This window comes from Aspergillus vadensis (genome assembly GCF_003184925.1).
Source record: "Aspergillus vadensis CBS 113365 unplaced genomic scaffold BO88scaffold_13, whole genome shotgun sequence".
In the NCBI taxonomy this organism is placed as follows: domain Eukaryota; kingdom Fungi; phylum Ascomycota; class Eurotiomycetes; order Eurotiales; family Aspergillaceae; genus Aspergillus; species Aspergillus vadensis.
The window spans coordinates 89,827-106,118 of NW_020292051.1; the positions used below are offsets into that span (position 1 = coordinate 89,827).

Below are 16,292 nucleotides of genomic sequence, written 5' to 3' on the forward strand. Positions count from 1 at the left end.
ATGTCTCCAAATATATATATTCGATCACCATCCTTTAAATGTCAGCGTGCAAAGGATCTTTCACCTCACAGTCTTGAGTTCGTGCGCAGTAGGCCATCCCCAGTCCGATAGTATGTTTTCCATCCACATTGCCATTCTAATTGAGTTTGTACTTCGAATTGGCTTTCTACCCATTGCTGACTCATCTCGGAGCCGAGGTGCCGATCAGATCCGCCACTTCGACGCTTTGCACGACCACCGCGACTATATCGACTAATACCCCGAGAAAGAAGCAATACAATTCCGCAAAAACCTTCCGGAAAATATGCACTCTTGAGGTGCCGACGCAGCAGTAGTAGAATTATGGGCACCCCGATAAATCGTGAAGAGATCGACCGCGTGCTGCGACAGAAACGCAATCAGCGCGAGGCTCGAGCGTGTTATCCTTGCCGCCAGCGCAAGGTGAAATGCGACAGCACTCAGCCCTGTCGAACATGCCGTCGACGGGGCCACCCCCAAATATGTGTGTATGATCAAGATTCCTCTGGGTCTAAAAAGTCCCGTAATACCAGCCAAAGACGTTCCTCAGCTGCTCCTCGCGGACCAAATCAGACATCAGTCGCTGAACAGGGACTCGATGCCGAGTCACAAAGTCTGCCCTCAGCACGCAGTTTACCAGAGGTTCAGACGGAGACAAGGCAGTACTATAATACTCGTATCCCATCTTCCGATGGTCCCGATAATGACATTGTCTACTCGGGCGACAACTCGGTATTATCTTATTTGCGTAATCGCACGCAAGATACCAATGGCTCCATGACCCGTGAGGTGGGCTCTGTTTTAGGTCTGCAAAATACTTACGGCAGCTATCCGTTTATGGACTTCCGAACGCCTCAGGACCGGTGGAGGGAACTTCTACGAATCATCCCACAGCGAACGGAACTCTTGAAGTAAGCACACCTTGTTGTTGATCACAGCAACCACTAACAGAGGGCAGGTTCTTCCATTTCTATAGAATATCAGCCTACCCTTTCAATCCTATCATACTTGACATTGAGAGATTTGAGCAGGATGTGTGTTCGTACCTCAATGCTCTTGCGGCAGGAGAGCTGCAGAACACTTCACAGATTTGTGAACGTTGGGCCACTGATCGGTCTGTCGGGATGATTAGCCTGCTACTCGCGGCCTTGGCGTCTGGTGCGCATTATTCTGACCTGGATTACATGCAAAGAACCGAGCTATACCAGGACTTCGGTACGTCACCCAGGATGATTGTCTATGCATGATGGACTAACAAGAAGAAGCCAAACGATCCTTTCAAGCTCTTCGACTAGCCAATTTTCTCTTCCGTCCGACGATGGACATCATACAAGCACTCTTAATTATAGGGAACACTTTACAAAACAATGGCCAGTCTGATGCAGCATGGGCTTTGCTAGGGACAACAGTCCGTCTTGCACAGACATTGGGTCTTCACACCGAAAAGAGTGTAGCACACCTACCGGACCATGTCAAATACAAAGCACGAAAGCTATGGTACATAAGCCATGCTACAGATAGCGACACAAACTGACGCGGTTACAGGTACACTGTTGTTTGGCAAGATTGCCTGCTCTGTTTATGTTACGACCGGCCTCGTGTAGTCTCCATGACTGGGTGGGCTCCAGATTATTCGATTCTCTCCAGCAACGAACTTTCTTTTACGGAAGCTATGTATTTTCTATGCCAAATCGCGTTGAACATGATCACAACAGATGGCCCCGAAATACCGGAAAATGCGCGACAGCTTGACATTTTGGCCACGATTGATAGCCTCAACCAACGCACTCAGCCACATTTGCGTGACCGCCAGGAATGCAAAAGCCTCCAACACAACCTGGAGCATCTGGCTCTGCGAATGCACATGTCTCTAGCCATTTCTGTCCTGACACGTCCAGCCCTGAAGCGCACTGTTGTGCAAGACGCGTCCTATGACATCTTGCGTACCCGCGCCAAATTGAGCCTGATCGACGCTTCTAGGGCCTTTTTGGATTTTCAGGCTCTTAGTGCGGTTCCCCTCCGAAGCTGGTCAATGGTGCACACAGTCCTTAGTTCCACTTTACTTCTCTGCATTTGGGAGGAGACCCGAAATGATCCCGAGTGCCGTGATTTACAGCAAAAGGTGATTGAGGTCTTCTCTGCCGCAGGTTCAGTGGGCACAGTGGAGAACACAACATCGGAGAACGGGCAATGGCTATCGGAACGGCATATACGGGCGTTAATCACTCTGCGCAATGCGGTTCGAACGGCAGTTGAACGTGAAAAGGGGGAAGCAAATGTTGGGACAGAACGCGCGGAACAGCCCCAGCCATTTTTTCCTGTCTATGGGTATGTGCGCCCACTATTGTCTGATTTGTGGAGCTGTGTGGTGGGTGCTGATTTTACAGTATGCCGAACGGGATCCCGGATGACTTCGGTCAAGACTTCTCACCGGCCAGTTATCTGGATTCCATAATGAATGGTATGCCGAGATTGCCGACTAAAATTGACCGAGCTAACCGTCGCAGTACCCATGTTTGACTTATCTAAAGAGCTGGGTTTTCTCTGAGCCATCCATGACGTTATGCCGCCCTCGGGAACGGCCCCTCGGTGGTTCGGGGATCTCGGACTCAATGGCAAAACCGAGATTGACCGTAAGGCAGGAAAGCGTCCGAAGAAATCGAACTCAGCAAAAAAAGCTTTCAACTAAAGGTTTACTGTAGCTACCTGGTTGCCACTGGGCTATATATATACTTGACAGCTCAACTTCCTGACAGCTACCATTGTAGTCCATCCATTCAGACAAATCACCCCACAACGGGAACATTCAATCTACACAATTGAGCCTACTACAACACTATATATCCCGCATCAACACATATGTTCAACTCACTTCTGTCCGGTACTACTACCCCAAACTCCGGTCGTGCATCTCCTCCCGCCAGCGAAATGCCCGTCGATAATGATCACGTGGCCGTTGCCCGTCCAGCGCCCCGTCGCCGCCGCATTGTAGTGGCTATGACGGGTGCTACTGGAGCTATGCTCGGCATCAAAGTCCTAATTGCCCTGCGCCGTCTCAACGTGGAGACACATCTGGTGATGAGCAAGTGGGCGGAGGCTACGATCAAATACGAGACCGACTACCATCCCTCAAACGTGAAAGCGCTGGCCGACCACGTACACAACATCAATGACATGGCTGCCCCAGTGTCCAGCGGCTCCTTCCGCGCAGACGGAATGATTGTGGTACCGTGCAGCATGAAAACATTGGCTGCTATCCACTCGGGCTTCTGCGACGATCTCATCTCAAGGACAGCCGATGTGATGCTCAAGGAGCGCAGGCGGTTGGTGCTAGTAGCGCGGGAGACGCCATTAAGCGAGATCCATCTGCGAAACATGTTAGAGGTCACACGAGCTGGGGCAGTTATCTTTCCCCCAGTGCCTGCGTTCTACATCAAGGCCGCAAGTATCGAGGACCTCATTGATCAGAGTGTTGGACGGATGTTGGATTTATTTGACCTCGACACCGGGGATTTTGAGCGTTGGAATGGATGGGAGAAATAAGATTTTCGTTGGGACTGAATTTTGGCGGGCTTGTCTTGTATAAGATTAAAGGGGCGTTGGCTGGATTTTGGTACTTGGGGATTTATTCTTAGCTTTGACTGTACATAGTTTGGGTGTGGTTTGATAGCCGACGATCGGCCGACCCACGAACCGGATTTGCATATGATTCCTCTTTCCTTCATTTTTGGTCGGAGTTCCAACCCGCTTTCCAACCCCAACACAACCACAAGCACGTTGTGTTTGCTACATTGAGTTCCTCAATATTGCTGAACCATGCAAGCCGCCCAACTGAGTTGTACCACCAGGCATGCGAATCGGAAGAATTCGACAAAGTAGGCGAAATGTCCGAGTTGGCGAACCAAAGCGCAGCGGTCGAGGCTCCTTTCCCCGCAGAGGCAGTCATTCTGCAGCCTTCGAACTGCGGGGGAAGCGGCATTTGATCAACTCAATCCTCATGAAGTGACCAACAGGATGCTAGCAATGCTGGCCTAATATATTCTCACTGATCTGCTGATACGGTCTCCCCCTTGTACCAGCCTCGGTTTGCGCATGGGAACGGGTTCGACCGTTCCTGGGCCACCCGGTTGGCGTGATATTCTCCGCCCACGCTGCCTTTCCTCCATGATAGAGAACCTTTCGGATCAGCGATCGTCAGGCCAGCTGGCTAGGGGCATAGGGGTTTTTGCTGTCTTGATGCCTAAAATGCAGGTCTCATAACTGGATCCACAGCCGAGGAGGCACATGGATATGTCGAAAATCCCTTGGGAGCTGGTTTTTCGGTTCTCGGACTATGCTCCAAGACATAGATGGATTTCTGGCACTTGAAACGAAGGTGGGAAAAATGGAACTGTATATAGGGTTCGTCACAGCCCGTATGGAGAGCCTGTGACCCATAGCGGTACAGATCATGGCCATCATGAAGGCCCTTCTTTGGCTCTCCCTTCCCCTCGCCGTTTGGGCCACTCCAGTCCAACGGGATGCAGCTCCTACTGTCACTATTGCGCATCCATCGGCCACCATCATTGGCAAATCTGGCGATGTTGAGAGCTTCAACAATATCCCCTTCGCGCAGGCCCCCACAGGCTCGCTGCGTCTGAAGCCTCCACAGCCTTTGGAGATCGCCCTCGGTACCGTTCAAGCAACCGGTGCCTCGCAGTCTTGTCCGCAGATGTACTTCACCACGGATGAGAGCGAATTCCCGACATCGGTCATTGGCCTCCTTGCGGATCTCCCTTTGGTACAGTCGGCTACCAATGCCCTCGAGGATTGTCTGAACATTGACATTCGGCGCCCAGCCGGGACCACCGCGGACGCGAAGCTGCCCGTTCTGGTCTGGATCTTTGGCGGAGGCTTTGAACTCGGTTCAAAAGCGATGTATGACGGTACAACGATGGTTTCATCGTCGATAGACAAGAACATGCCTATCGTGTTTGTAGCGATGAACTATCGCATAGGGGGCTTCGGGTTTTTGCCCGGAAAGGAGATTCTGGAGGACGGGTCCGCCAACTTAGGTCTACTTGACCAACGCCTCGCCCTGCAGTGGGTGGCCGACAACATCGAGGCCTTTGGTGGAGACCCGGACAAGGTGACAATCTGGGGAGAATCAGCAGGGGCTATTTCCGTCTTTGATCAGATGATATTGTACGACGGAAACATCACTTACAAAGACAAGCCCTTGTTCCGGGGAGCCATCATGGACTCCGGTAGTGTTGTTCCCGCAGACCCCGTCGACGGGGTCAAGGGACAGCAAGTGTATGATGCGGTCGTGGACTCTGCAGGCTGTTCCTCTGCCAACGACACCCTGGCTTGTCTGCGTGAGCTAGACTACACCGACTATCTCAATGCGGCAAACTCCGTGCCGGGAATCATAGGCTACCACTCCGTGGCGCTATCATATGTGCCTCGACCAGACGGGACGGCATTGACAGCGTCGCCAGACGTTTTGGGTAAAGCAGGGAAATATGCCCGGGTCCCATTCATCGTGGGCGACCAAGAGGATGAGGGCACTTTGTTCGCCTTGTTTCAGTCCAATATTACGACGATCGACGAGGTAGTCGACTATCTGGGCACCTACTTCTTCTATGACGCTAGCCAGGAGCAGCTTGAAGAATTAGTGGCCCTGTACCCGGACACCACCACATATGGGTCTCCCTTCAGGACGGGCACGGCCAACAACTGGTATCCGCAATTTAAGCGATTGGCCGCCATTCTCGGCGACTTGGTCTTCACCATTACGCGGCGGGCATTCCTCACGTATGCAGAGCAGCTCAGCCCTGACCTTCCGAATTGGTCGTACCTGGCGACCTACGACTATGGCACGCCAGTTCTGGGGACCTTCCATGGAAGTGACCTGCTGCAGGTGTTCTATGGGATCAAGCCCAATTATGCAGCAAGTTCCAGCCACACGTATTATCTGAGTTTCGTGTATACGCTGGATCCGAACTCCAATCGGGGGGAGTACATCGAATGGCCCCAGTGGAAGGAATCACGACAGTTGATGAATTTCGGAGCGAACAGCGCCAGTCTCCTTACGGATGATTTCCGCAACGGGACATATGAGTTCATCCTGCAGAATACCGCGGCGTTCCACATCTGATGCCATTGGCGGAGGGGTCCGGAGGGTCAGGGACCTAGCCTTATGAGAGTAATGATGGAAGTGTCTAGCCTCGGCAAAGGATATATAGGGTCATAATAAGTAGTACTAGTTATATTAATGGAAGGGTATATACCACGCGTTGGACGTTTGGACCTGCATTATAGCTTCCCGTTAGGTATAATCACCATTGTTATAGGAGCCAATCAAGCCACCACGCACGACCGGGGACGGCGAATCCCCGGGAATTGAAATAAATTGCTATTCAGGTCAGTGAGGCCAGCGATTGGACACATCTCCAAGGCACAAGGCCATTCTGCAGTGCCGGTGGATTCAGTGCAATTTCCCCCGGGCCGGCCCGACACCGCGATAGGCTGCTTCTTCCACGCCACCGGAGATTCGTCGTTCTGGGGCCTCGTCCGTTCACAAGCTGAAGAGCTGAAGTGGCGAGATGACTCTGCAGGAATTCCAAGCTAGATGCTAAGCGATATTGCATTGCAATTTATGTTGTGTGTTGATGCATGTGCTTCTTCCTTCAGCTTGACCCCCCTCGTGCAGATGTTGGTTTGGCTATAAATTGAAGTGGTCGGTCAGGGGTCCGTGAGGGGTTGAAGTAAGTAGCTTCCTTCCCCTCAGACGCGACAACTGAGTGACTGAGCTTCATCCTCAACATCGTTACTCCCCCCCTGCAATGTCGTTCCGATCTCTTCTTGCCCTGAGCGGCCTCGTCTGCTCGGGGTTGGCAAGTGTTATTTCTAAGCGCGCGACCTTGGATTCGTGGTTGAGCAACGAAGCGACCGTGGCTCGTACTGCGATCCTGAATAACATCGGGGCGGACGGTGCTTGGGTGTCGGGCGCGGACTCGGGCATTGTCGTTGCCAGTCCCAGCACCGATAACCCGGACTGTATGTTTTGAGCTCGGATTATGAGTGTGTTCTTGGTTGATTGATGCTGACTGGCGTGTCTTCTTATGATTGTAGACTTCTACACTTGGACTCGCGACTCGGGTCTCGTCATCAAGACCCTCGTCGATCTCTTCCGCAATGGAGATACTGATCTCCTTTCCACCATTGAGAACTACATCTCCTCTCAGGCAATTGTTCAGGGTATCAGTAACCCCTCTGGTGATCTGTCCAGCGGCGGTCTTGGTGAGCCCAAGTTCAATGTCGATGAGACTGCCTACACTGGGTCTTGGGGACGGCCGCAGCGTGATGGTCCTGCCCTGAGAGCAACTGCTATGATCGGCTTTGGGCAGTGGCTGCTTGTATGTTCTCCACCCCCTTGCGTCTGATCTGCAACATTGTAGCTGACTGGTCAGGACAATGGCTACACCAGCGCTGCAACGGAGATTGTTTGGCCCCTCGTTAGGAACGACCTGTCGTATGTGGCTCAGTACTGGAACCAGACGGGATATGGTGTGTTTGATTAATCGGTGTTCAAGGGTGTTTGTGCATCGGAGCTAACTCGCGGTCGCAGATCTCTGGGAAGAAGTTAATGGCTCGTCTTTCTTCACTATTGCTGTGCAGCACCGCGCCCTCGTCGAAGGTAGTGCCTTCGCGACGGCCGTCGGCTCGTCCTGCTCCTGGTGTGATTCGCAGGCACCTCAGATTCTCTGCTACCTGCAGTCCTTCTGGACCGGCGACTACATCCTGGCCAACTTTGATAGCAGCCGTTCCGGCAAGGACACCAACACCCTCCTGGGAAGCATCCACACCTTTGATCCTGAGGCTGGATGCGATGATTCCACCTTCCAGCCCTGCTCCCCGCGTGCGCTTGCCAACCACAAGGAGGTTGTAGACTCTTTCCGCTCGATTTATACTCTCAACGATGGTCTCAGTGACAGTGAGGCGGTTGCAGTCGGTCGGTACCCCGAGGATACGTACTACAACGGCAACCCGTGGTTCCTGTGCACCTTGGCTGCCGCGGAGCAGCTGTACGATGCTCTGTACCAGTGGGACAAGCAGGGGTCCTTGGAGATCACAGACGTGTCACTTGACTTCTTCCAGGCTCTGTACAGTGATGCTGCCACCGGCACGTACTCATCGTCCAGCTCGACCTATAGCAGCATTGTGGATGCCGTGAAGACTTTCGCTGATGGTTTCGTTTCTATTGTGGTAAGTCTACGCTAGACGAGGGCTCATATTTACAGAGGGTGCGTACTAACAGGATTAGGAAACTCACGCCGCAAGCAACGGCTCTCTTTCCGAGCAATACGACAAGTCTGATGGCGACGAGCTTTCTGCTCGCGACCTGACCTGGTCTTACGCTGCTCTGCTGACCGCCAACAACCGTCGTAACTCTGTTGTGCCCCCATCCTGGGGCGAGACCTCTGCCAGCAGCGTGCCCGGCACCTGTGCGGCTACCTCTGCCTCTGGTACCTACAGCAGTGTGACCGTCACCTCGTGGCCGAGCATTGTGGCTACTGGTGGCACCACTACGACGGCTACCACCACTGGATCCGGCGGCGTGACCTCGACCAGCAAGGCCACCACAACTGCTAGTAAGACCAGCACCACTACGTCCTCGACCTCCTGCACCACTCCCACCGCCGTAGCTGTGACCTTTGATCTGACGGCCACCACCACCTACGGCGAGAACATCTACCTGGTCGGGTCGATCTCTCAGCTCGGTGACTGGGACACCAGCGACGGCATAGCTCTGAGCGCTGACAAGTACACTTCCAGCAACCCGCTCTGGTATGTAACTGTGACTCTGCCGGCTGGTGAGTCGTTTGAGTACAAATTCATTCGCATTGAGAGCGATGACTCCGTGGAGTGGGAGAGTGACCCGAACCGGGAATACACGGTTCCTCAGGCGTGCGGAGAGTCGACCGCGACGGTGACTGACACCTGGCGGTAGACAATTCATTCCTATTGATATGAAGGATGAGCATGAAGGTAATTAGTTACATAATCATTTGTATGTAGTGGATATGCACAATAGCATAGCATGAAATGGAGGGCTAGTCATGTGATTGTATTGCGACCGACGGAATGGAGGATATGCGGAGATAAGGACTCAGCGAAAGCCGTTGTCTTCATATGAAGGACCAGACAGTCCCTAATTTACTCTTGCACAAAGCATTAGGCAATTGACATGACCCCCTTCTCTTTTCGCTCTACTGATATCACTGTCCCTCAAAGCATAGCCATGAGCTCATCTTAGATCCAAGCACGTAATTCCATAGCCGAGGTCCACAGTGGAGCAGCAGCAGCACCCATCATTGCTTTCCCCCAGGGGCCTCTCAACGACTAAACCTGGAGTACGTCTCAACCAGCCAATGAATCATCTTCGCTTCAATGTCCTTGACACTTCCCGAGTCCAAGAGGGTCCCCATCCATCAATGCCAATTCAAAATATAGCCGAGATGCGTGGTGGAGTCCAAAGTAGACAGTATTGCCGGAATGACGGGGCCAGTTGGACCGGAGGTCATTGGCCGGCTGTGATGCCATCTGCCACTAAATCCGATCATTGATCCCACCGCCCACGAGGCGCGTCTTTGCTTTTGCGCTGCGTCCAGGTTCACACACACCCTCTCTCGAGTCTCTGCAGCTCCAGTCCAGTGCTGACTGACTAACTAGTCTATTCTACCTACTGGTCTGATCGGCTCCATCAGAGCTATGGCGTTATCCCGTGCCGTTGCTGCGCCATCGCTATCTTGATCGCGAGCTCCAACTCATTTCTTGTTTTAATAGTTGTTCTTGGTGACCGAGTGTCGGTGAGTGACAGACAACAACATCGTGCAGGGGGTAAATTCATTCAGGATTTGGATTGTTGCTCCCGCCATGATGTTCTTGCCGGCTTTGTTGGCCCTTTTCGTGGGATGCGATGCCCTGGCCGTGCAGCAGCAGGTACTGCTGGATGATGAGCCGTCGGTCTCCGCGCGCAAGCCCAACTTTCTCTTCATTCTTACGGATGATCAGGACCTGCGGATGAATAGCCCGGCGTATATGCCGTATACGCAGGCGAGAATCAAGGACAAGGGTACTGAGTTCTTGAATCACTTTGTCACTACTGCGCTTTGCTGTCCGTCGCGCGTGAGTCTTTGGACGGGAAGACAGGCTCATAACACTAATGTGACGGATGTGAATCCGCCGTATGGTATGCACAACTTTCCAATCGGTCGTGATTCTTCGGTGCGGGATTGCTAATGCAGCATAGGCGGATACCCCAAATTCGTCGCCCAAGGCTTCAACGAAAACTTCCTTCCCGTTTGGCTTCAGTCCGCCGGTTACAATACCTTCTACACAGGGAAATTGTTCAACTCGCACAGTGTCGCTACCTACAACGCGCCGTTTGTGAACGGCTTCAATGGCTCCGATTTCCTCCTCGACCCCCATACCTATTCGTACTGGAATGCGACGTACCAGCGGAACCATGAGCCGCCGCGGAGCTACGAGGGACAATACACAACAGATGTGATGCGGGAGAAGGCATCGGGGTTGTTGGCAGATGCGCTGGACAGCGACGCGCCGTTCTTCCTGACGGTCGCGCCGATCGCGCCGCACACGAACATTGATGTGGAAGGACTGAGTGGTTCTGGGGGTCCGAAGATGACGGAGCCGCTGCCGGCACCGAGACATGCACATTTGTTTGCTGATGCGAAGGTGCCGCGGACGCCTAACTTCAATCCGGACAAGGTATGTGATATTGTGGTCCTATGGTGGGGATGGCCGCTGACGAGGATAGGACTCCGGTGCGGGGTGGATCCAAACTATGGAACTCCAGAACCAGACCGTCATCGACTACGAAGACCATCTTTATCGCCAGCGTCTGCGCGCCTTGCAAGCCGTTGATGAGATGGTGGATGCGCTGATCACGCAGCTGGAAGAAAGCGGGCAGATCGACAATACCTACATCATTTACAGTGCTGATAACGGCTACCACATTGGCCATCATCGTCTGCCTCCGGGCAAGACAACCGGCTATGAGGAGGACATTCGAGTCCCGTTCTACATTCGCGGCCCTGGCATCCCCGAAGGAAAGAGCGTTGACCGCGTAACCACGCACATTGATATCGCCCCCACGCTGTTCGAGCTGGCTGGAGTTCCCTTGCGAGAGGACTTTGACGGGACTCCGATGCCCGTGTCGACTAACAAGAAGACTCAGTCGATCTTGCACGAGCATGTCACGGTCGAATTTTGGGGCCATGCCGTGCTTGAGGGCGAGTACGGCTCTATCGGTAAGTAACCCTCTCGTAGTTACCGCCGGGTAAACATGGCTGACGTAACCAGGACCCGGAGGCGCATCCATCATGGGAAACAACACCTACAAATCCGCGAGAATCCTCTCGGAAGAATATAATCTGTACTACTCCGTCTGGTGCGACGGCGACCACGAGCTGTACGATCTCTCGGTAAGCACTATTCCCTTCACTATCTTTATCGAAGATAAACTAACAGCCCCAGACGGACCCCTACCAGATGAACAACATCTACGCCAAACAGGACAGCGTCAAGCTCCTCAACAGACCTCTTTCCAGCGTGATCGATCGCATCGACGCCCTTCTTTTAGTCTTGAAATCCTGCAAGGGTAACACGTGCATCCAGCCGTGGCGGGTCCTCCATCCCGATGGGTCTGTGGAGAGTCTGAAAGATGCACTGCAGGTGAAGTACGATTCTTTTTACACGAATCAGCCCAAGGTGTCGTACTCTGTGTGTGAACCCGGGTATATCATTGCGGCTGAAGGCCCGCAGGTGGGATTACAGTATAGAGATGGATTGAGTTGGGAGGCGTGGACTTGATGATACGAGTATAGATATGAGTTATGAGCGTTATTGTTATGTATATATATAGAGATGGGTCATTTGTATATCATGACGAAAATCACAAGAGTCATGGAAATGAATGCATGACATGGGGCGAGTGTAGATCACGATAGTCAGTCATAGTAGGCGAAGTGGGCGGATGGATACACAGTAGCCAAGAATAGCACTAGAAATCAGATAACACCGATCACACCATAGATAGATAATAATACCATGAAACCAGGGAAGTTTAAATAGCCGAGAAACAAAGAGAACCAGACACAAAGACACATGGAACAAGAAAAGGCACACCCGGTAGATAAACCCTGGGTCGGGCCCGAAGCCAGTTCGTTCCTTATCCAATCCATAGATCAATCCTACGGGAACGACAACCACAACGGGATCAATGAAAACAGTCAAAAATGACACCATCGAATCCTTCAGCCTAAGTAAGTTCATGACTATAGCAATATCGCTTAAAGGATAAAAAAAAGGCAATTAGAATAGAAATTGATATGAGAATCTATCTAGCACGCGCGGCCATCGATTCAAACTAACCCTGACATCAAAGCCAGCGGCGATTGCGCCATCAAGCCCCCGTCTCACTTCATAGTGGAATTGCGGGTCAACTCTCTCAGTGATTGACTGTTCTGTCTAGACACACACACTCACCCACACATACGCTATGCTGTCTGTGCCCAGACCGTGGACTTGGGCTCTTGTGCCGAGTCTGGGATTTTTTAAATATAAGTAGATTGGATGTAGGCACCGTAGCTTTCTCAAAATTTTCTTGTGACTGACTCGGAGATTTTATGCGTTGTGTTGTCGAGCGGGTAAAAAGGAATATACTTTTCTTTTCTTGTGTTTGCTTTTCTTTTTCTTATTATTGATTGTCTTGGACGTCCCTTGCATACGGTCGGTGAATTGCTTGACTCAGGGTGGTTGGCTTGTGTCACTGAAGTGTTGCTCAACCTCTGTCTTGTGTCGTCGTTGTCGTGATGGTGGGGAAACAGTTCGAGTTCGAGGACCCGAAGGATGGTGTTTTGCCTCCTTTCGAGGAAAAGAAGGTCGTCGATGAGGTCTACACCGATAATGATGTTGCGTCGGAGGAGATTGTCAAGGACTGGGATGATAAGGAGGAGGGCAAGCTGCGGAGGAAGTGAGTCGTCCCTGTCGTTCATTCACTGCTATATAGCTATAACCGTATAAGCATATACTGACTTGTATAGGATCGATATCATCCTTATACCCATCCTCGCTCTCGCTTTCTTCGGCCTCCAGATCGATCGCGGCAATATCAGCGCTGCTCTTACCTCTACTATCACCGACGACCTAGGCGTCACCACGAACCAAATCAATATCGGAACACAGTTGCTTTCGGCTGGTATTGTCATCACGGAGATCCCATCGAATATTATACTTCAGCGTATCGGTCCCCAGGTCTGGTTGTCGACACAGCTGGTCGCTTGGGGTTTGGTTGGCACGTTTCAGGCTTTTGTGCAGTCGTACCCGGCGTTTCTGGCCACGAGGCTGTTGTTGGGACTGTTGGAGGGAGGGTTCATTCCTGGTTTGTCTGGTCGCCCTGTTCGGTCTGTGGTGCTAGGGCTAACGATGGGCTTGGTATAGGCGCCCTGTACTATCTCTCGACCTGGTATAAGCGTCCTGAGACGAGTTTCCGGACGACTCTGTTCTTCTATGGGCAGATGTTTGCAGGAGCGACGTCGAGTCTGATCTCGGCTGGTTTGTTGAAGCTGGATGGAAAGTGTGGGCTTGCTGGGTGGAGGTGGATCTTCCTGGGTAAGTGTCCCTATACTTCGGCATGAGTAAATGAGGAGAGCTAACAGTGTGTAGTTGAGGGCCTGATTACCATCTTCGCTGCTATCCTGTTCATTATGTTCATTCCCAAGAGGGCAGGTGATGGAAGTCCTCTCATCAGCATGGGTCGCTGGAGCTACTTCTCCCCTCGTGAGAAGCGCATCATCATCGACCGTGTTCTGCTGGACGACCCTCTAAAGACGCGAGAACATATCAAAATCACTGGCCGGGATATCTGGAAGACGGTCACACAACCTACGACGCTTCAGCACATGTTCATCACATTGGTGGCCATGTCCGGCTTCCAGGGTCTGAACACTTACACTCCCAGCATGATCAAGTCCTTCGGATTCAGTGCCGTCAGAGCAAATGCACTGGCATCAGTACCAGTGTATGCTAGCATTGTCTGGACGACGATTTTGGCTTATTCCTCGTATGTGACACGGTCCTGTGGTGGGGGAAGTTGGATGCTGACTGCTGCAGGGACAAAATCGGGCATCGGGGGCCCTTCGTCCTCCTCTGTATCACGTGGAACGTCATTTCGTATGCGTGTCTACGCACTAGTCCTACAGATGCATCAAGCTGGCACAAATATGCTGTCATTGCTATTGCTAATGTAGCCTACTGTAGTATGCAGTATGTACCCTTGGTCTCCTTCAGGTATCCCGTTGGATGCTTATATGCTAATGTGGATAGTGTTCTCAACGTTGGGTGGCTTTCCTTCTACTGCAAAACACCACAAGAGCGGAGTATATCCATGGCGTACGTGTTACACTTACCCTCATTAATTTCATAAAGGTAATACTTGCTAATGTGGTGGCAAAAAATAGGTTGATCGTCATGTCCGCCAACCTGTCGGGTATCTCTGGAGCCCAGATCTTTCGATCCTCGGACGCCCCCCTTTACATCCATGGCCTCACAGCCATCTGTGCGTTGGCAGCCGCGTCATGGGTCCAGACCTTGGTCTTGAACCTACAGTATCTCTTCCGGAGGAAGAAGACGCAGGCTGGAACCGTCTAAGATGGTCATCTGGGGTGATGCCGGACCATGTATCCCTGGATTTAATGATGCTACGAGATAGAAACACTTAATGATAGGCTCTTCTCTTCATACTAGCTGCTCCACCCCCCCTCTCCGATCTATTTCTTCGGTCCTTTCCTTTTGTCTGGGAGGCAAACCTGTAATTGAACCCTGTCCCCCTCCCCCGGGAGCCGGAGCCTGCGTCATCACCTGGCCAATTCCGTCGAAGAAGTCCTGGATTTGCCTCCTGTAACGTGGCTCAGGGTCCTCCTGGAAAGCTATATAATCTCCCTGCACCCTGCTGGAAGTTTTTCCCTTTTTCACTCTCTCTCATGCATCTGCCCTCCTGATCACCACCCCCGGGAGGGGGTTAGTCATCCCTTATATATTCAGCTCAACTATGTCTTTCCATTTTCGAAGACAACAAACATACTCTGAACCTCGAGCATGATCAGGAACTGATTGATGGGGCACATATCCTGGATCAAGATCAAGTATCCAGGCGAAGTGTACGACGGTAACGCTAACAATCCGGGTTTGCCGGCAGCCGCCCGTTACATTTATTGGGTCGGTGACCTTTTGTCCTCCTTTCTTATTTCAATCTTTCTTATATTATTATACTACATCTTCCTTTATATGTCACATGTGCATGTCTGTGCTTGTGGTGTGTGGTGATGGCGGCGGGTAGTGGTTGTGAGAGTTTCCACATACAGTCAAAATTGCCCTCGCTACTACTGCAACACTATCATATCTGACCACTTCTCACTTCTTCTCCTACTGAATGGTGTTTGCATCTCACTCATGCATGATGGATGTTGTTATATCACTTCACTTTTTCATAAGTTCTACTATGTATTGTGTGTGGTATCGGATTACTTGCCACTGATGTTATTCTTGGTTCTTCGGCTCCTGCATCATCGATGTGCGGTTTCCTTAATCACAGACAAACCTCCTTCATTATCGCTGTGTCACAAGTCCGACACAATGTCATGTTTGATATATGCTTTGCATATATGATCGAGGGTTCCACATTACGATCCCATCATTCATTTTGCGGACTATCTTGTGCGATATGTGTTCTATATATATTGCTACTACTCACCTCTCTCTACTGTTGCCTTCTACACACATAAAAGTCTCGCTGTTCATCTCCTATATACCCTTCCTGAGTCCTTGAATCACCTGATAGTTTGACGAGGACACACTCATCAGACTGCTGCGGTCGTCTTCCCACCATGGTGATTACTTTCTCCATTCACGATCTTTGACTGTGCCTTGGGTTTGGAGCAGTTGACTTCTGGTAATGGATTTGACTCTCACTTTGCTTTGTCGCTCTGCTACTACTTCCGATATCATGTTGGATCGCTGGTCATAAGTTCCCCACACAGCAGAATGGACAGAGTTCCCGAGGATTGCTGGAGGGACAGGGCAATGATACCCTTGCTCTTCTACGAGTGGGTCCCGAGTGTTGGCGGGCTCCAAGGAGCCATGAGTGCGGTTAGCGACATGCTTGAACCTGCCTCCCATGGTGAGCTTATCCTTCAGCAACTATAGCT

The 16,292-nt window shown here is 51.6% G+C and overlaps 6 protein-coding genes across 6 annotated transcripts; all 6 read left to right on the forward strand.

Moving 5' to 3' along the window:
- Positions 1-260: 260 nt before the first annotated feature.
- On the forward strand, positions 261-2,722 carry BO88DRAFT_57820 (Zn(II)2Cys6 transcription factor). Its single transcript, XM_025712981.1, has 6 exons — positions 261-929; positions 977-1,233; positions 1,284-1,515; positions 1,564-2,346; positions 2,406-2,479; positions 2,526-2,722. The coding sequence occupies exons 1-6, from the start codon at positions 343-345 to the stop codon at positions 2,564-2,566; spliced, it is 1,974 nt and encodes a 657-aa protein (XP_025562227.1). The 5' UTR covers positions 261-342; the 3' UTR covers positions 2,567-2,722.
- On the forward strand, positions 2,699-3,731 carry BO88DRAFT_57829 (UbiX family flavin prenyltransferase). The gene has a single exon (XM_025712982.1). It carries the CDS (start codon positions 2,878-2,880, stop codon positions 3,559-3,561), a length of 684 nt encoding a protein of 227 aa, XP_025562228.1. The 5' UTR covers positions 2,699-2,877; the 3' UTR covers positions 3,562-3,731.
- Positions 3,732-4,477: 746 nt separating this feature from the next.
- On the forward strand, positions 4,478-6,157 carry BO88DRAFT_341476 (extracellular lipase; the record flags this gene model as incomplete). The annotated part of the gene is made up of 1 exon (XM_025703104.1): positions 4,478-6,157. The coding sequence occupies one exon, from the start codon at positions 4,478-4,480 to the stop codon at positions 6,155-6,157; it is 1,680 nt and encodes a 559-aa protein (XP_025562229.1).
- A 425-nt stretch (positions 6,158-6,582) lies between these two features.
- BO88DRAFT_389539 (putative glucan 1,4-alpha-glucosidase) lies at positions 6,583-9,267 on the forward strand. Its single transcript, XM_025704917.1, has 5 exons — positions 6,583-7,059; positions 7,135-7,418; positions 7,473-7,569; positions 7,631-8,268; positions 8,327-9,267. The coding sequence occupies exons 1-5, from the start codon at positions 6,846-6,848 to the stop codon at positions 9,011-9,013; spliced, it is 1,920 nt and encodes a 639-aa protein (XP_025562230.1). The 5' UTR covers positions 6,583-6,845; the 3' UTR covers positions 9,014-9,267.
- Positions 9,268-9,784: 517 nt separating this feature from the next.
- Positions 9,785-11,944, forward strand: BO88DRAFT_57837 (sulfatase family protein). The gene is made up of 5 exons (XM_025712983.1): positions 9,785-10,255; positions 10,316-10,794; positions 10,844-11,336; positions 11,389-11,510; positions 11,563-11,944. The coding sequence occupies exons 1-5, from the start codon at positions 9,940-9,942 to the stop codon at positions 11,896-11,898; spliced, it is 1,746 nt and encodes a 581-aa protein (XP_025562231.1). The 5' UTR covers positions 9,785-9,939; the 3' UTR covers positions 11,899-11,944.
- Positions 11,945-12,899: 955 nt separating this feature from the next.
- BO88DRAFT_463482 (vitamin H transporter) lies at positions 12,900-14,736 on the forward strand (the record flags this gene model as incomplete). Its single annotated transcript, XM_025711257.1, has 7 exons — positions 12,900-13,060; positions 13,131-13,468; positions 13,528-13,698; positions 13,753-14,149; positions 14,200-14,352; positions 14,413-14,478; positions 14,547-14,736. The coding sequence occupies 7 exons, from the start codon at positions 12,900-12,902 to the stop codon at positions 14,734-14,736; spliced, it is 1,476 nt and encodes a 491-aa protein (XP_025562232.1).
- Between the last annotated feature and the right edge of the window lie 1,556 nt (positions 14,737-16,292).

Coding starts and splice junctions, on each gene's coding strand:
- BO88DRAFT_57820 (XM_025712981.1), top strand. CDS start 343: ATGGGCACCCCGATAAATCGTGAAGAGATCGACCGCGTGCTGCGACAG. Junction 1,234..1,283: donor CGAGCTATACCAGGACTTCG/GTACGTCACCCA, acceptor AACAAGAAGAAG/CCAAACGATCCTTTCAAGCT. Junction 2,480..2,525: donor TCTGGATTCCATAATGAATG/GTATGCCGAGAT, acceptor TAACCGTCGCAG/TACCCATGTTTGACTTATCT.
- BO88DRAFT_389539 (XM_025704917.1), top strand. CDS start 6,846: ATGTCGTTCCGATCTCTTCTTGCCCTGAGCGGCCTCGTCTGCTCGGGG. Junction 7,419..7,472: donor GCTTTGGGCAGTGGCTGCTT/GTATGTTCTCCA, acceptor CTGACTGGTCAG/GACAATGGCTACACCAGCGC. Junction 8,269..8,326: donor ATGGTTTCGTTTCTATTGTG/GTAAGTCTACGC, acceptor TAACAGGATTAG/GAAACTCACGCCGCAAGCAA.
- BO88DRAFT_57829 (XM_025712982.1), top strand. CDS start 2,878: ATGTTCAACTCACTTCTGTCCGGTACTACTACCCCAAACTCCGGTCGT.
- BO88DRAFT_57837 (XM_025712983.1), top strand. CDS start 9,940: ATGATGTTCTTGCCGGCTTTGTTGGCCCTTTTCGTGGGATGCGATGCC. Junction 10,795..10,843: donor CTAACTTCAATCCGGACAAG/GTATGTGATATT, acceptor TGACGAGGATAG/GACTCCGGTGCGGGGTGGAT. Junction 11,511..11,562: donor ACGAGCTGTACGATCTCTCG/GTAAGCACTATT, acceptor TAACAGCCCCAG/ACGGACCCCTACCAGATGAA.